The 19,356-nt window shown below is 42.5% G+C and overlaps 1 protein-coding gene across 6 annotated transcripts in view; it reads right to left on the bottom strand.

Moving 5' to 3' along the window:
* The window catches only part of IBTK (inhibitor of Bruton tyrosine kinase), an 81,322-nt gene that overhangs the window by 58,137 nt on the left and 3,829 nt on the right, over positions 1-19,356 (bottom strand). For 4 of the 6 annotated variants that reach the window (XM_075597950.1, XM_075597947.1, XM_075597945.1 and 1 more), the window contains exons 2-7: positions 14,968-15,644; positions 13,274-13,370; positions 10,028-10,152; positions 6,372-6,482; positions 2,963-3,133; positions 376-493 (exon numbers count right to left, since the gene is read on the bottom strand). In XM_075597950.1, the coding sequence (XP_075454065.1) occupies positions 376-493; positions 2,963-3,133; positions 6,372-6,482; positions 10,028-10,152; positions 13,274-13,370; positions 14,968-15,291 (946 nt within the window). In that variant the 5' untranslated portion in view covers positions 15,292-15,644. Of the gene's footprint in view, positions 1-375; positions 494-2,962; positions 3,134-6,371; positions 6,483-10,027; positions 10,153-13,273; positions 13,371-14,967; positions 15,645-15,951; positions 15,977-19,356 lie in introns of those variants that run through there. The other 2 variants (XM_075597946.1, XM_075597948.1) reach the window with 2 other exon arrangements.

Genomic DNA, 19,356 nt, shown 5'->3' with positions numbered 1-19,356 from the left:
ATATGTCTCTTGGCAAAGGTTGTTACCTTCTTTGATTACTTAAAAGTGCAAACCCAATTTAATTAAGAACAGTCTTTTCCAGCTTACAAAGTGCTCTATTAATCCTGACCACACAAGTCATTATACTATTTCCCCAACTACAACATCACAATTCAGTGAGGATCGCGGCATCTTCCAAACGGCTGAACTAATCTTTTTTCAGCAAGTTAAACGCATTGACAAAAAGTTGTTTTTTTTAAATACAAGACGGAGCTTTCAATTTACTGCAACCCCACTCCATGTGGCTAGATATAATTGAATCATTAAGATTTTATCTAAAGTTAGGCTTTCAAAAGGAAAGTAAAAAATGGTAGAAATATTTTATAATTCTGTTACCTAGTTGACCACCATTCAGTCCCATTGTATACACCGCGTCCTTAGTCCACAGCACAGTGTGAAACCTTCCAGCAGCCACGCCTATCACAGTTTTGCCTTTCAAAGTTTTGGCTTGAATCTGCAGTTACATTAAACACAGGTTTATTAATCACATTCAATACACCAACCCGACTCGTGTGTTCTGCTCAAGGATGTCTTCTCTCTACCCCTTTTGTATCTAAAGCCCTCTCCCCACTTTAAACCTTTATCACCGCCTGCCGCTCCACATCTGGAATGTCCTTCCCCTCAATATCCGACTAGCACCCTCTCTATCCACCTTTAAGACCCGCCTTAAAACACACCAGCTTAACGAAGCATACAAGTAGCTACATGGCTGATACTTTACACCTCATATATAAACCTTGGCCCCTTGCAGACGCACTTACCAGAACGCCCTCCTACTGTCTCTGTACATTCTTCCTACCAACCAATTCGATTGTAAGCTCTTCGGGGCAGGGACTCCTTTTCCTAAATGTTACTTTTATGTCTGAAGCACTTCTTCCCATTGTGTTATTTGTAATGTTTGTTATTTATATGATGGTCATGTATATTACTGCTGTGAAGCGCTATGTACATTAATGGCGCTATATAATGACATACATACATACATACATGGGCCGCAGAACACGGGGCGCAAATATATCCAAGAACATATAAAATAGAAAAAAACAAAGGAAAAAAGTGTGCAATATTGTAACAATGATAACAACAAATCTGGAATGTGTGATCAGGCGTTGAGCTTATTATGAGTGACCAACTCTTGCTGTGATCTCAGAATTGTATCCAGACACCTATCACAGCATAAAGGTCAATACCAGTTGAGAAGAGCTGCGTATGCAAGTGCTTTACTTTCTGATATTAATTTGATAAAGCATACTTCACTATTGTTGCTTGTCTTCTATGTAGGATTCCCCTCCCCCCCTCTTCTCAACTGGTATAGACCTTTATGCTGTGATGGGTGTCTGGATACAATTCTGAGATCACTACAAGAGTTGGTCACTCATAATAACCTCAACGCCTGATTAACATTTGGAGCATGTGAGTGGAAAACTAATTTTTCCTGTGTTGTTTTTCTATGTTATATGTTCTTGCATATTTGCGCCCATGTTCTGCAGCTCATCTCTGTTTCTGGACTTGGAGAGTCCTGTTTGGGAGCTGCGTTATTTCCAAGGACGGTGTAATTATATATTTAAATATGAATAATAATAATAATAGCATGTTCTTGTACAGTGCTGCTAGTATTATGTCGTGCTTTACAGAGACATTTTGCAGGCACAGGTCCCTGCACTGTGGAGCTTACAATCTATGTTTTTGGTACCTGAGGCACAGGGACAAAGTGACTTGCCCAAGGTCACAAGGAGCAGACACCGTGAATTGAACCAGGCTCCCCTGCTTCAAGCAAAGTGCCAGTCAGAGTCTTTACTCACTGAGCCACTCCCTCTTAATCACTACAAGTGTTATACACACTATTTATTATATTACTGTGCTATTTGCACTTGCACTATTTATATGTTTGTATACATACATACAATACACTTATACATATATGCACAGACCGTTCAAGACAACCTACAGAGACGACTGTTATTCTATAAAATCTATTAAGTTTTTAGGCTCATAAAAGGTGGTAAAGATCATCTAAGAAACAATTTATTTGGGTCAAAAATTACGTGCAGCAGTACTTGCATAGCAACAGCGGTTTAAAATACCACCACTGACAGAGCAGCTAACAAACCAATACATTGAACCTAGTTTCAAGTAACATTACACATTCTGCAGAGACATAACTGGAGTCAGAATTAATCAGCATTCATCGGGGGACTTTTAAAGAGCATGGGGGCAATAAAGAGAAAAAGTAGATTGGAAGTTTCAAAATAGGATGCTAGGTGGATAGAACATGATGTTCTCCTTATCAGGGTCGCTGCCAAATGCCACGGGTTCTTCAAATGCCAAATATTAAACCCTGACCTGTACTACAAGGCATGAAAAGATGTAATATGAGCACCTACAGTATGCACATAAATGCTTCTTTGTGAAAGCAGAGCATATGTTTATTAACTTGGAGCAATGCATAGTTATGGGCATCTTTAAAAGCTAACTACCGGTCAAACAAAGTACCAATTCCCTCCTACTAAAATGTATTTATTTTTACCTTTTTTGTTTGTTTTTACAGAAATTAGAACTGCCGCTCTCCGGGAGCTGAATGGCCCAATTGTTTTAAGGTCAGCTGATCACAACCTGTTCCCTAAAAATGTACCCTTTATGTGCCAGTGTTTCTGGTCCTTTTTGGGAAATCAATATGGCCGCCATCCAAGTCTCACTCCCACAGGACAATAGCAAGCTGCAACGTTGTCAGGGCAATGATATTGCACAACACTGGCAGCCATCTTTGATTTTACCAGCACATAAAAAAGTTAATAGTATCTTGGGATCCAGCTGGTAGGATTAGCACAGATCAGCTCTGGGGGACCCCCCATGCCCACATTCTGGAAATAAAATAATACATGGGGAGGGAAGAGCAAGAGTAGTTACAGCAGCAAACACATACCTGTCTAGGAACACTGCAGTTGGAAGGAGGTGGCGTGATACCTAGCTGATGAAATGTGTTTACGCCAAAGGTGTAAACATATCCATCTTCTGTCAGTACAACTGTATGGTCCTTTGCAGCAGCAACCAGACTACATGGATGACTACTTAAAGCTTCGACCAACCTAGGAACCTTAAAAACGAAACAAATACAGAACTTATTCATAGCAAATTAAATAAACAAATTCAAAACGTACACTCATACGTTTTGTTTTTAGTTGTACCATCAATCTTCAGTTATTTTCGGACTACTGGTTGCATTTCTGGGCAAAGCTGGAGATACAGTATGTCAACATTACAGTAAGAATCAGGTGTTGTGTACGGATTCTGGGTTAACCAGCAAAAACAGAAACTAGCCCTGGTCCTACATTCCATTAACCACTTTCACAGGGACAGCATGACCAGTTTAATTAAGTGGTTGAGTTAGTACTCAGGGAAGAGTCTGGAGCAAATGTGATTCTGGTCAGTAGTGTCTTACAGTACTTCTTGAACATAGAAAAATGGCTAACAAAGCACTGCTTCTTTTACTTCTGATGAAAGAAATGGCTTTCTCCACTGGAAAGTTAAGAAATTATGGAATTTATCACTGATACAAACAAGGTGGAGATTGAGCGGGAAAGCAACGTCCACTGTCAAAACGCAGTGACCTCAAATACTGCAGATCAATATAATCCCTTTTAATGATTTGGATATTTTCAGAACAGGACATTACATCTAGAGTAAACCTGTTGGATTCTAGCATGTCCTTCCTGAGAAGCCTATTTGAAAAAAACCTCATTGACATGCAAGTAGCCTAGTTGGTTTTGCAATAATTAAAATAGTTGTGTCAGCTATGCTTAAAGCAGCATTTAAGTCAAAATCCTGTAGGATCGGCAGCTCACATAATTGCATTGCCTTAAAGGTAAAAAAACAATTGCATAAAAAACAAAAAATATATAAACATTTTGGAAAAGCCTTTTGGGTGCTGTGCCCCTTCATTCACCTAGAAAGTGTCTCAGTTGGGGCTCAAATAATGAATATATCAAAGTGACCGCACTAAAGTGATTTCAATGTAGAGGGATATACTGTAAATGAATGTGACTGTGATAATATAATATAGGATACAAACACACACACACCTCATGTGCAAATAAAAGTGTAATGGCACACTAATAGACAGTGAATCTATCTATACAGAACAAAAACCGCGTACAAGCTCCAGGTGGTCTGGCTGCAAGTGCACTGATAATAACAATATATGGAGCTGACACCGGGTAATGGGGAATAAACAGTGATGCAGTGATAAATATAAACGGATGTTAGGGAGGACAGGAGGGGAACAACACAGGGACAATAAGGTGAAATATATTCACATGGTCCCCATAGCCCCGGCGAGCCCGGTGTGGAGTAGCCTTACTCACGATGAAACACCGTCCTGAGTCCCTTCCTTCAACTGCTTCCCTGACGCTGCCAAAGTGAATGCGTCTCCCGTGTGGCTTCCGGTGGTGAAGCAAGATCCTCACAGACAACGGCAAAGAGGTATGCATCAAAAGAACATCCGCTCCAGGAAAAAAGGTAAGGCGCTCACCAGCAATTGAGGGTTAAAAGCAACTTTAATGAACTACATAAAAAACAAAGAAACAAACAGTACTAACTACTCTCCCACGCGTTTCACGCCCACTGTGGCGCTTTCTCAAGGAGTGACAAAGTGGGGGAGGTCAGGAACATTTAAACCTCCCACCGTCATGCAAAACAGCTGGTAATAATAATTAAATTAGCCTTGCAAAACCAACAAAGGATAGATAGAACAGAACAGAGAGTAAGGAAAAGAAAAAGAAGAGAAAAGAGAAAGAAGAAAGAAAAAAGAAAAAGGACGAAAAGGGAAAAATTAAGAATCAAAGAAAAAAAAAATTTCTTTGATTCTTAATTTTTCCCCTTTCGTCCTTTTTCTTTTTTTTTCTTCTTTCTCTTTTCTCTTCTTTTTCTTTTCCTTACTATCTATCCTTTGTTGGTTTTGCAAGGCTAATTTAATTATTATTACCAGCTGTTTTGCATGACGGTGGGAGGTTTAAATGTTCCTGACCTCCCCCACTTTGTCACTCCTTGAGAAAGCGCCACAGTGGGCGTGAAACGTGTGGGAGAGTAGTTAGCACTGTTTGTTTCTTATGTAGTTCATTAAAGTTGCTTTTAACCCTCCATTGCTGGTGAGCGCCTTACCTTTTTTCCTGGAGCGGATGTTCTTTTGATCCATACCTGTTGCCAGTGAATCTATCTATATCTAAAATCGGTGACAATGAAAGTGTGATAAGGCACTGTAAATAGACAATAATAAAATCCCAGACAAACCCCAAAAAATAACTGTCTCCTTGGTCCCGAACACATGTAGAACCTCAAAGTTTTAGGGGAGCAGTGGATGTCGTCCAATAAGTGGGAGAGAAGAAAACAACAAACAACAATGGCGCAATATTGTCAATGGCGCAATATTGTCATACTGGGTATGTGGTCTGTGAATTCATCTGAAGTGTTTACTCACATGTAATTGTATTAAATGAGCGTATCCCATACTGTGGCAAATTATGGGTCAATCTGTAAACTGCAATCAAACTCGGGTAAAAGCGGAGAAAAACACAATACTGCAGATAGTATAAACAAATGTTATCTGGACAAATTTAAAAAAAATGTGTGCACACAGAAAAAACCATTGCGGAGAAAATCTCCAAAGTGACAGCCTGACCACAATCTCACTGCCTCCACTGGCTTTCCGCGTCTCACGTGACCGCGATCAACATTTCTTGTTTTAGACGTCCGGGAAACATAGACTCGTTTCCTCAGTTCTCCCTGCAGACCAGGAACGCAACATGTTTCGCTGATGTACTCAGGTTCCTCCGGGACTTTTTAAAAAAAATTTGTTTAGATAAAGTTTGCCAGAGTATGGGATATGCTTATTTAATCCAATTACATGTGAGTAAACACTTCCGATGAATTCACAGACAACATACCAAGTGTGACGATATGGCGCCATTGCTTTTTCTTGTTGTTTTCTTCTCTGCCACATACTACATCCACTGCTCCCTTAAAACTTTGAGATTCTTAGATAAATTACCTGACGTAATAAATGAAAAATTGTGTCTGTCTCATCCACCATTTTCCATCAAGAATACCTAGTGGTAACTCGGCATCTTTAATTTAGATTTGTAATAGGTTTATTAGTCAATGCAATATATACCCTACTTGGGAATGGTTTAACTTAAAGGTAAACATCTAATTTACAATGTTTACAAGATAACATTTTATCAACCGTAACATTGTATTCTTTTGTTGGGTGAATATCAATTTTAATTTACCCCAAACCAAGTGTTAAAAAACTTAGAGAATTGTACTTTAAAACATACCAGACATGTCAGTTCATCCCCATGACCAAGGCGGCCCCCTTGACCATGCCCACATGTGTAAACCTGCCCTTTCTGCGTCAGGAACACTGCATGAAATTTGCAAAGTACCATCTAGAGAGAAAGAGAAAAAGAGGGGGGGGAAATTGCTTAATACATACTTCTTAAGATAATTATTAAACACAAGCAGATTCATGTACCCGCTTATCCTCTTTATCACTTATTGTATGAAGTATAATAAATCACCTCTCTATCTTGTAAAGATAAGGAAGATCATTTTATCAACATATAAAAAAAAAGTCAGCTTGTCCAAAGCATCACCCAACGCGTTTCCCTAACACTCTGGACTTTCTCAAGGGACAATAAAAACCTTAGCATTATACATTCATACTTATAACCATATAGGCTTGACTTTATCCATGGCAGGCTGGGATGTTTGCGGGGCTCGGTGAAGTGACATGTGCTGGGCCTCGGCTCTTACCTTCTCCAGAGGCATCTGGCGGCATCTCATCCAAGATTTCCCCCTGTATGGTCCTGTCATTATGGCTCTGTGACGTTGAATGGCTCCGCTTTGACGAGGCGCCACAGTGCCATGTGGCGTCACATTGCATTGGAAACGCGGTGCCACAGGGCATCCCATTGTCATGGCAACGTGATGACACATGGCGCCCTGTTGTCATGGCACTGCAACACCATTTGACGTCGCAGAGCCTTAATGATGGGGTGAGATGCCAGGGGGAGAAGGTAAGAGAGTTACTGAGGCCCTGCGCTCTCTCACCGGCAATAAAGCCTCGGACATGGTGAAAAGAAGAGCGCTGAGCAGCGATGACGCTCATGCTCTTCTGCTCAAGCAATAGCTTTTTTGTGTCCCTGCATGAGTGTCAGCGTGCGCGCTTGTGAGCCGGGAGGGAGCCGGGCGGGATGTGGGGCGGAGGCGGGGCAAGCGCGCCACGTCACGGCGCCGACGTCACGGACTGCCATTGGCTTTTGGCAGTCACGTGACCGGCCCTGCGCTTCCCTCAGCGGGAAAACTTAAATTTCTCTGTCGGCTGCAATTCCACACGCCTCCGGACGCATGCGGAAGCGCCGTCTAAAGCCGTGCTTATAGGGATAATGTTTCCCCTCAGCGCGGCTCAGCACGGTCTTTTTGACCATGTTCGAGACCTAAGTCTGTAACCATGGGGCTCGGTGCAGTGGCACCGACTGCACCGCTATCAAGCCAGCCTGCACAACTACACATTTAAACATTTTTTTTTAAACACTTTTAGTGCAAGTATTTAACTCTATAATCCAAAATGCTTCTCGGATTGATAATATACTGTATTTATTACAACCACATTTCAAAGGCTAAATCCTTTGTTTCTTGTGTGCGCGAACTGTGTAGCATATCCCCACACTCCCTTTTTAACTGCATGGATGAGTTCATAAATGTCTAATAAAGATACTACTAATACGCTGCACAAATCCAACGCCACAAAAACACTATTTAATAATGAAAAAATATAGCATCAGTGAGATTAAAAAAAATGCCATCTTAATATTCTGTCTGTGTCTTTTGAATCACTAGAGTACTTCTCTATATGTTGAATGAGCTCTTTGATAAGTAGATTTAATGTTCAAGGTTGAAGCCCCCATTATGTAATATTATTGTAACTTTTTCTGACACTTTTTTTAAAAATAGTTCAATTTGGTTGTCTCTTCTAATCTGGAGAAAATTCCTAATTGGAATGCTCTTTATAGTCAACACTGACTGGCAGCTATTTGCCTTGGGAAATGAATTCACTGCAGTCCATTTCCAAAAAAGTTTACTGCATATACACACACACTAGAAAAAAAAATATCTATAGAAATTAAATCTATACACCAAGTGAAACATAAAGTGTAAATTGTTAACATTTCCACGTTGAATAAGACCATCCAACCTGGACTTGTTTTCCGCTCCAAATTATTAGTAGATCCTCTATATAATGTACAGAATCTAATATTGTATCTTGTCCAAAAAAAGGGTTGTGCAGAGCATACAAGCCTATCCTCCTTCTACCCTGAAACCCCCCCCACCCCCAAAAAAAAACACATTGTGTAGGACGGGGCAATAACGATATACTTATACATTGGGCAATAGGAAATAAACAGGATCAACGGTGTATGATTCACATGTTGTATGCAGTCAGAAGATAATTATTTGGCAAGAACGCCATTTCAAAGTTCGCCCATTGATTCCGTATACAACAAATAGTTAACAGTTTTATTTAATTTTGTTTCATACAAGAGAATTACAGGCCCCTCTATTATTATTATTATGATTTATTTATCACGCGCCAGCATATTCCGTAGCGCACTGCAATAGGGATGGAGGATGAAAAACATTGGAATAAACATTAACATACATTGCTATAGTGGGTAGGGAGGGTCCTGCCCATAGGAGCTTACAAATCGATAAGGAAGGGTAAGTGGAAACAGGGTACAGTGGGATAAGAAGTTTGGTGTGTACAGGCAGCTGTACCATCAGCGAACAGCTGACGTCTTTTGACTTGTTATCTCCAAAAGAGTCTGAGTTCAAGTGATACCAGCAGCACAGAAAACAGACTACACCCATAGCAGAAATGCAGGCAGTGTTGTCACATTCTGTTGATGGCAAACCCGGAGAATTTTTGCAAAGCAATTACATTTTTATTTATTTATATATTTAACTCTCTTACCTTCTCCGGCGGCACATTTCCAGGTATCTCTTCCTGCATGGTCACGGCAAAATGTTTCGCAGTGTCAAATGGCGTCACGTTGCCATGACAACGGGGCATCAAATGGCATGCGCCCTGACATCGCTGAGCCACATTGATGGGACCACGCAGGGGGAGATGCCACCGGATGATGCTGCCACCGGAGAAGGTAAGATCCGAGGCCTCACACATGTCCCTGCACCGAGCACCGCAAACATCCCAGCCGGCCCTGTTTTCGCCCAGAAATTTCCAATCTAAACCCGTAGCCCAGAGATACCTAGCCGAAATCCGTAGTCTCCGGGACAAACCCAGAGTGGTGGAAACCCTGGATGCAGGGGGAGGTGCTGACGAACTCCAGGTCTTTGAAGTTGTTTCTCTTTTACTCTGCCCACGTTGGCTGTGAGATGGAGCAGTGAAGGGGAAGCATAGTGGGGAAACTCGTTAAGGGGCTACTACAGTATAAAAAAAAACAATGTCTACAAATGCAAAAAAGCCAATATGGGTTATTGATGAACCACACACTGTGCAAAACTAATTCAGCAAAATAATAGACAATCTTATTATAATTTATTATGTCTGTAGTATTTCAGGAAATAAGAAACAAAGAATTATTTATGGAAGGAACATTGACCTAGGAAACTAGTGAAGGTTTCAACATAGTAAAACAGGAATGGAACCATTTAGTTAACAGAACTTTCTAAACCTGTGGGCGACATATTCCAAATAGGTTATACAAGATAGGGAAATATGTTTTATGTTGAATAAAATATATTAAACGTTGTCTGGAATTATTTACATACAGTAGCTCACATGCAAAACAAATCCTTAGTATCCCATCTATGATCTCCTTTACAACATGCTCACAATGTACCCCTCTTGAAAATATACAAAAGCTTGCAATATGATTAAGTATAACATTACTAACGCGCAATTAGCCAATACCTGTTTGATATATACTCCAGAGCGAGGAAACATGTCTACCAACTCAGGATGATGCTTGCTCTGTTGACCACCATGTCCCAAAGTGAAATTAATATTGTTCCCCCAGGTGTAGGGCTCAGTTGGATCTTTAAAAAAAAAAAGCATTAGAATAAAATATAAGCTTTGCAACATTCAAATATACCCTGAATTCAGTTATTACATACACTTATAATACACTAAAAAAAACTACCAATTAAATACAGGCATACCCCGTTTTAAGTACACCCGTTTTACGTACACTCACAAGTACGTACATTTTTTTTTAATTGCACCTTACCCCCTGTGTACGTACACATGCTTCGCGAGTACGGACACCAGGGGGCAGCGTGCGCATGCTGCGGCGGTGTGCCCTCTCTTCCTCTCCCCGGCGCTTCCTTTACCCGGCTCCCCTAGCTCTTCAGTTCCCCAGCTTCCCCCTGGCTCTTCCTTTCCCCGGCTCATCCAATGCCTGGCTCTTACGAACACCCCCCACCTCCCCTGGCTCTTCAGATCACCCCCCTGGCTCTTCCGATCACCCCCCCACCCCTTCCGATCAATCCCCCACCCCCCCTGGTCCTTCCGATCACTCCCCCCACCCCCCTGTCTCTTCAGATCACCCCCCCACCCCCCCTGGCTCTTCCGATCACCCCCCCACCCCCCCTGGCTCTTCCGATCACCCCCCCACCCCCCCTGGCTATTCCGATCACCCCCCCACCCCCCCTGGCTCTTCCGATCATCCCCCCATCCCCCCCCCGGCTCTTCCGATCACCCCCCCTGGCTCTTCCGATCACCCCCCCACCCAGCCTGGCTCTTCCGATCACCCCCCCGATCCCGCTCAGAGCCTCCGCTTACTGCCGTGCTTCTGCCGCCCGCAACCTGCACGCTGCTTCAGGTAGGGGAAGAAAGGGAGGAGGGACATGGGGGGGTTGATGTGAGGGACATGGGGGGGGGGGGGGTTGATGTGAGGGACATGGGGGGGGGGTTGATGTGAGGGACATGGGGGGGGTGATGTGAGGGACATACAGGGAGGGGGGTGATGTGAGGGACATGCAGGGGGGGATGATGTGAGGGACATGCAGGGGGGGTGATGTGAGGGACATGCAGGGGGGGTGATGTGAGGGACATGCAGGGGGGGTGATGTGAGGGACATGCAGGGGGGGTGATGTGAGGGGCATGCAGGGGTGGGGATGATGTGAGGGACATGCAGGGGTGGGGATGATGTGAGGGACATGCAGGGGGGGTGATGATGTGAGGGACATGCAGGGGGGGATGATGTGAGGGACATGCAGGGGGGGTGATGTGAGGGGCATGCAGGGGTGGGGATGATGTGAGGGACATGCAGGGGGGGTGATGATGTGAGGGACATGCAGGGGGGGATGATGTGAGGGACATGCAGGGGGGATGATGTGAGGGACATGCAGGGGGGGATGATGTGAGGGACATGCAGGGTTGGGGATGATGTGAGGGACATGCAGGGGGGGGATGTGAGGGACATGCAGGGGGGGATGATGTGAGGGACATGCAGGGGGGGTGGATGATGTGAGGGACATGCAGGGGGGATGATGTGAGGGACATGCACGGGGGGGATGATGTGAGGGACATGCAGGGGGGGGTGATGTGAGGGACATGCAGTGGGGGTGATATATGGGAGACGCAGGGTGGTGATATGAGGGGTGTTGGAGGAGATGTGATGATTTTACCCGTGCGGCCCGATTTTTGTATGGGGGGGGGGGGATCTTTTAAAAATGTATTGAGGCGGTGTTTTTTTAAAAAAAAATTTATTGAGGCGGTGGGGGTCTTTTAAAATGTATTAAGGCGGTGTTTTTTAAAAAAAAAAATGTATTGAGGCGGTGGGGGTCTTTTTAAAATGTATTGGCGGGAGCGGGTATTTTTATTATGTATTGCGGGGTGGGGTTACATGTATTTAGAGGGGTGGGGGGTTTTGGTATGTATTTTGTGGGGGGGATTGAGTGAGTGGGGTAATTGACATAATTTTTACATAATTTTCTGTTCATCCATTTTGCATCTGCCAGCACTAGTAAGAAAAAAATCAGCTGACATTAAAGATTTTCTTTCTATAAAGCTTACTATATTTATTTTGGTTACAAATGCATTATTTACATCAGTTATGCACGTATATGACGATTGCAGTATAGTACATGCATCGTAAAGTGGAAAAAAAGTAGTGCTTCACTTTAAGTACATTTTCACTTTACATACATGCTCCGGTCCCATTGCGTATGTTAAAGCGGGGTATGCCTGTACCTAATAAAATAAACTGCTTGCCATTCTAACATCTTATTTGAGAGTATTTCTTTCTACATGTATTTGTTGATGTATCTTGACAGTTTCTAACGTCTCCCCATCTTTATTCTCAGATGTACAAGTTAAAAACAGTATGTTAACAAAATGTAATAAATGAGGGTGAAGGCAATAGAAAAATTGAACAATTATTGGAATAAATAAACACATTTTATCAAAATCTTTCTCCCATAATTCAGCAACTTGTGTTTCTTCTATTATTATACCTTTAGAGTACTAAATCGGTAGTAAATAGAGGTTCCTCACTTAGCTCCACCGTAAGGTTAAAGGATATAACCAAATGAAAGCAACGTGCACTTACAGGTCTTCATAAAGTGATAGTGATAAACTGTTTATTGTCAATCGTCGTTTTGGAGAGAGGGAGAGAGGGAGAGAGGGGGAGAGGGAGAGAGGGAGAGAGAGTGTGGGTGTGTATATATACACGTATACAAACACACACACACACACTGTACAAACTTAAGAGACACGCCATTATTCATTTTGACCAATATCAATTCTTTTCATTCCCATTATATGTTGAGAACAAAATATGTCATGACAAGTGTTGGTCTGTAATGTGTCAGTTATAACACTATACAAAACTGAAAGATTATTAATTGGTTCTTTAGCGTTGCAGGCCCATCTGCCAGAAAAAGGGTTAATATTGCCAATATGCCAACTTTTTGATGCTCCCTAGAAATCTTCCACAATGGCCTACAAATACCATCATAACGCTAATAATCAGTCGTCCATACCACATTACGTTACGCTGATCATGCATTTTACACTACCGATGGTATGTTCATTGCCATTGAGCACCTCTAGATGAGCCAACAGTCTACAAATGTGTGTCAGACACTCACATTATGTAGCTAGGCTAGTTTATCATGAAATGTACCCTTCCCCAAACGGGCCCCAAGGTCTTACCGCTAGTTTTGAAAACTATGTGGGAAGATCGATCTTTCATTACAAGATCCAACGCAGTGAACCCATCTTTATCCTGAATGTAAAGACTACTGCCATGCTGGAAAATAAAATGGAAAAAGGAAATTGAATGTAAACTATTTCATGTGCTGTGTTGAAGTGGAGTACATTGAGAAGCCTTTCTTTCTGTACGTAAAGTTTGAACAAAGCATAGATTCCATGTGTATTGTTGGAGACGCTTCATGTTAAGATATGTTGAACATTATGAAAAGTAGAAACACAATATTTACACGGTCTTTATTGGGAGCAGATTCTGGAATTTCATTAGTTGCAGTTAGGGTGACCATGGGTACACTCCCCCTGGTATACCTCATTTAAAACATCAAACCGAACTTTCAGGACTGTGTGACCGTCACTTATTTTACAGATCGGAATGTTCCCCCAAGTATATACAGTATAATGGCAGCCTAACGTAAAAACAAATCATGTTCAGAGTCCTACAATGTTTATGTTTTTATTATTTGTCATCGGTAAGGAGATACATGTAAATCAAGTCATTTATGTTGTGTACACCGTCAGCGCTACATAAACAACTTTTATAACACATTACCAATAAACTATACACTAACTAGGGTGATGCAGTACCTAATATAATGCGGTAAAGACAGATAAAATCCATAAAAAAATAAAATAAGTGTGTGTGTGTGTGTGTGTGTGTGTGTGTGTGTGTGTGTGTGTGTGTGTGTGTGTGTGTGTGTGTGTGTGTGTGTGTGTGTGTGTGTGTGTGTGTGTGTGTGTGTGAGCAGGAGGAAAACAACCAGGCACACGGTCTTGCAAAAGGGGTGGTTTAATAGCAAATCCAATGTTTCGACTGCACAAGCAATCTTTGCTGTGAGGTGAGGCCCTCATCTTGACAAAGACTGCTTGTGCAGTTGAAACGTTGGATTTGCTATTAAACCACCCCTTTTGCAAGACCGTGTGTCTGGTTGTTTTCCTCCTGCTCTGTGATCTCTCTGGGGCAGTACAGTATCTCCCCCACGTCCACGAGCATCGGCAGATAACCTTCATTGCTGCTAGTACCGTGTGCCTGTAACCCTCTCTGCATTCTATGTACAGAGAGACACACAGACACACACACTATGCTTTTAGTTTTCTGTTGAGCAGAACATTCCAAATAGAGGATGATCAGATGCCTGTATTTTACTCCATAGCATTAAAAAGGAGCAATCCAAGCATATTTTTTATTTTTACTTTTTCTTAATTTTTTAATACAGGATTGAAGCAGGGAGTCTCCACATCTAAATCCCATCAATTTCAGCTCCAGAGACCCGCTGCTTTTGGAGATACTTACCTTCCGAAGGGGGGTGCCGGTATCTCTGCAGTTTTTATCTTCCTCGTGACATGGGCCAATAAAAAAAAATAAGAAAGCAGCACCGGATGACGCATCACAGCTTCCTATTGACTTGCAGGGCCCGAGAGCTTTGAAAAGCAGCCATATAGTGAACCCTGGTGTAGCTTCCGGCACCCCCTACGGAGGTAAGTACCTCATGGGGTCCCCAGAGCTTAAATTAATGGACTTTTGCTCCGGAGACCCGCTGCTTCAATCCTGTATGGAAAAAAAATTACAGGGGAAAAAAAGCTTGGATTGCCTCTTTAAAGCACACAACTACACAGTTCCTTCAAGTCCTTGTACTTACCCTTAACAGGGACAAAGCACAATCAATGTGCCCATAGAAAATGCTTCTGTGTAAAGCTGTCCATCCTGATTCTTTGTCTTTGATTGACAAATCTACTCCTTTTGCTTCAGCCAACCAGTCCAGTACCCCTTTCTTCCCACAGGAAGCAGCAATGTGAACCACATTGCGCCCAAAGTCATCCTTTAATGTAGCAGCATTGTAGCAATAGGAAGAGAGAAAGGCCTTTATCTGATGCTCACTTCCTCTGGTCACCACTGAAATAATATCCATGGCGTGCTGCGAAGAGCGGCACCGCAAAGTGCACTCGGGCCATACAGAACCCATGTTGAAGTCTTTTTGATCTGTAAAAGCCTGAGGGTAATGGATCCAAAGCTTAAAAAATATATAGCTCAAGCAGCAAAGAAAACCATTACCATGATTTCCATATGTGCGTGGAAAATTGCTTTGGCACTTTATAAATATAGATCTACCCCCACCCCAAGTTCGGTTACAAAAATAAAAATGTGCACGTTATACTCCATGGTCCTTAAGTTCTTGCCATGAGTAAATCACTGAAATGGAAGGAGAGGAAAGGGAGGGAGGGAGAGGGAGGGAGAGAGGGAGGGAGAGAGAGGGAGAGGGACCCCTCCACTCTGGAAACGTTTTATTCTTTAAACCTCCATGATTGCAAGATGCACCTGCAGAGAACAAAAAATAAAATACAGTTATTAAAAATGTAAGAGTACAATGCGCACCTCACACATCATCACAGGCTTAACCGCTAGAACATTCAAAAATTAAGATTTTGCTAATGGTGTAAATTATGGGCATTAAGGATCCTGTAACATCAGCGGCCGAAAAACTGCTTCCACCTTTCCTACTCTGCCAAACTGCACCTTCCTGTCTCTTTCACCAGTCGCCACCACAAATAATATAATAAAACAATATACTCGCTATGACCCAGATTCATCAAGCCTTAGCGTATGCGATCTGACATCAACTCACACTGATTTGAATGGGAGTTGACACCGGATCGGGAGTGCTAACCTGTACCTACGCTTAATTCTGCTTCTCTTTGGGAAATTATACATGAAAACAAATGTAGAGTTGTAATCTCTTTAGAACAGGTTAATGACAGGCCATTAATGGCACAGCTGTTTTAGGCGATACCCTGTTCTTTGGGAGTTGTTACTTATGGCTTCTAGAAGGATTCAAAATGCATCACAGGCCTGGCAGCAAAGAGGTTAATGAAACACTAACATCCATAACCAAATATGATTAAGATCCACTTGTAACAAGTTATCTCTTTTAGCACATTTTCAGCCAATATTAACATAGAATTATTATTAAATTATGACCAATGCTAAATTCATCTAATACCCGAGAACTCCAATTAGGTCACTTTTATGGACAGACAATTCATAATAGCAGATATGTTTACCCATTCAGGTGCTCTTATGCTAGGACGCTAACGCCCCTTATGACATCCACTAGAAGTTATACAGTACCAAGGGAAGAGGTGAATGTAACCAAATAAAAAGGAGTGCTACAGTACTTTTTCCGATTCCAACATCAGATACAGGTAATGGCCAGATGCTAGCTAACTAACTGATCGCATGGTTATGATGCTGGAAGGCTAACTTCCACCAATAAAAATGCCAGCACCGCAGTTATTTCACAGTCTTTGTAATCATCTCCTGATCCACCCACAGAAAGATCTTTTACATTCTTATTATCGCTTATTTGTAAAGCGCCAAGATATTCTGCAGCGCAGTACAATGGGGGTACAGTGATTTGATTATTACATTACATCCAAATATATGCATATCTTTATTTATATAATGCCATCCAGGTACACAGCAATTTACCAAGCCTCGAAAAGCTTACAATCTAAAGTAGTAAATGGGGAGAACTTGCAGAGACAGGAGGGTGATCTGTAAGTGTGTCTGCAGGGGCCATAGTCAGTGCATATGAGATGAATAGTATCAGCCAGCGGTGCTACCCATATGCTTCGTTAAAGAGGTGTGTTTTAAGAAAGGTCCTAAAAGGTGAAGAGAGGGGGTGCCAGTCAGATCAGATTTTGAAGGCAAGGACATTCCACAGGTGTGGGGCAGTGCTTGAGAAAGGTTTTAGGTGGGAGATGGCTTTATTTATACATTTTACCAGGAAGTAATACATTGAGAGTTACCTCTCGTTTTCAAGTATGTCCTGGGCACAGAGTTATGATAACAATACATGGTTACATTAAAAGAACAGGAGGTTATACAGTCAATTCACAGACATTTCATGGAAAGTTAGAGATATGATTATTGGCGTATTTTACCTTTACAGACAAGATTAAAATGGTGTTAGACGAGTTAAACACGTTTTTCACAATTGTATTAAAATTGTATTAACACCTGCAATGTGTTAGAAGATGCCCTGCCTCAAGGAGCTTACAATCTATAAGGCCAGGTAAATTGGAAAATTGTGTACAAGGGATAAAAGGGCTGGGAGCTTTAGATACAAAAGGGGTAGATGACATCCTTGAGCAGAAAGCAGGTCTACACTGAGAAATTAGGGCTAAGATGTAAGGAGGGGCAGAAGAGTGTATAGCCTTAAAAGAGGAAGAGTAGGAGAATTTTGTAAGTAATATGGGATTTAATGGGAAGCCAGGAGAGGGATATCAGCAGGAGAGGTGCATAGACAGATTTGGGAGAGAGTAAAGTGATTATAGCAGCAGCATTTAGCATAGATTGTAGGGGAGACAGGTGAGAGGCAGGATGGCTGGACAGTAGAATGTTGCAATAGTCGGGACGGGAGAGAATGAGGGCCTGCATTAGTTTTAGCAGTAGAATGACAGAGGAAAGGGCGTATCTTTGCAATGTTACAGAGGAAATAACAACAGGTTTTCGCTACACTGTGAATATGAGAGGAGACTGTGAGGGAGGAGTAAAATGTGACTCCTAAGCAGTGTGCTTATGATACTGGGTGTATGATAGTGCTGTTTGTTGGAAAACTCCATCGGGACGCGCAGGGCTCCCGGCAGCGCGCGTATCTCACTACAACAGGCAGTCCGTTCAAACACGCAGCACGCCGCTCTGCCTGCAATTCATGTATGACTCTCAGCTGGGCTACATCTGCACCTCAGCTTTAGGGGTGCATAAAGAACAGGAACAAAAGTGTCAAGAAACCACTAGGAGTGTGCACTCACACTGGCCCGTGTGAGTATTGTGTTATATATTTTTTATTGTTCCCCCCTTCATCACCACCTATAACCAATTGAAAGTTATCCCTAAGGGGTAACAACAAGATACCAAGATAAGAGAAGGCTCACATTAGCCCGTGTGAGTGCATGATCGTACCATTATATTTTAATGGTCTACCAATACACCATCCTTCCCCATATTGTCGCCTCTTTATATATGCGAGTTAACCTTACCCTCTTTTTGTTTATATGAGAGGAAATCCCCCTGGAGGGGCACATCGAATGAACGAGGAAAGCTGGATATACACCAAGAAGAAGAAATACAAACCCTAGGAGATCACATCATTCCAAGGTGACAGGAAACCCAAAGAAACCCTGATGCGACTGAACTTACACAGGGCCGTGTAAGTTGTATATTCTTTTACCTTTCCACCCACACATACACACCATTGTATGTATACATATTGAGTTTGGTATCCGCCCCATGAACCATCACCTTTATAGCTGTGTAAACTGCTCTATCTGTAACGAATACTAGTCCAAATACACTGCCCGTTTCCTATAACTGTGCTCCCCCATTCTTTTTTGTATGATAGTGCTGCCAACAGTAATGTAGAAGCGGGCAATAGGGCCACGTTTGGGAGGAAGTATGAGGATCTCTTTCTGTGACATGTTAAGTTTGAGTCAGCGGAGGGCCATTCAGGATGGTATAGCAGAAAGACATTCAGACTTTGAACTTGTAAGGAATCTGGTTCTGCTTTTGGTTATAGCCTTGCAGAACTGTGCAGTTTCTATTTACTCCCTCTGGCAATCTATAAGCACCTGTGCTAGCTATCTATGCTGCCCTAGCCGGTGCTCCGTCATTGGAGGAATTCTTACACACCTCCCTCCTGTGATTGGCTCACTGCCCTTTATATACTAGGCTTTAGCACTGATTCAGTGCCGAGCATAAATCCTTATGGACGTTACATGTTTTCTGCCACAAGCCCTCTGGCTTGTCTCGTGTGTTACCAACGATTTCACTACGCTCTAGTTTCCAGTTCTCGTCTCTGGTCCTGGTTCCGGTGGCCTGCTGCTTCTCTCTACGCAGAGGCCTGGGTTCTGTCTGGATTCTGCAACCTGCTGCATTCTCCCCTAGCAGAGGTTACTATTTGGATCCCGTGGCCTGCTGCTCTCTCCCTTCGCAGCGGCCAGCTTTGGACTTCTGTGCTGAAGCGCTGGTT

This window comes from Ascaphus truei, chromosome 4 (genome assembly GCF_040206685.1).
Source record: "Ascaphus truei isolate aAscTru1 chromosome 4, aAscTru1.hap1, whole genome shotgun sequence".
NCBI lineage: Eukaryota > Metazoa > Chordata > Amphibia > Anura > Ascaphidae > Ascaphus > Ascaphus truei.
Note: the sequence above shows the minus strand (reverse complement) of the source record. Positions and strands in the feature narration are given on the sequence as shown.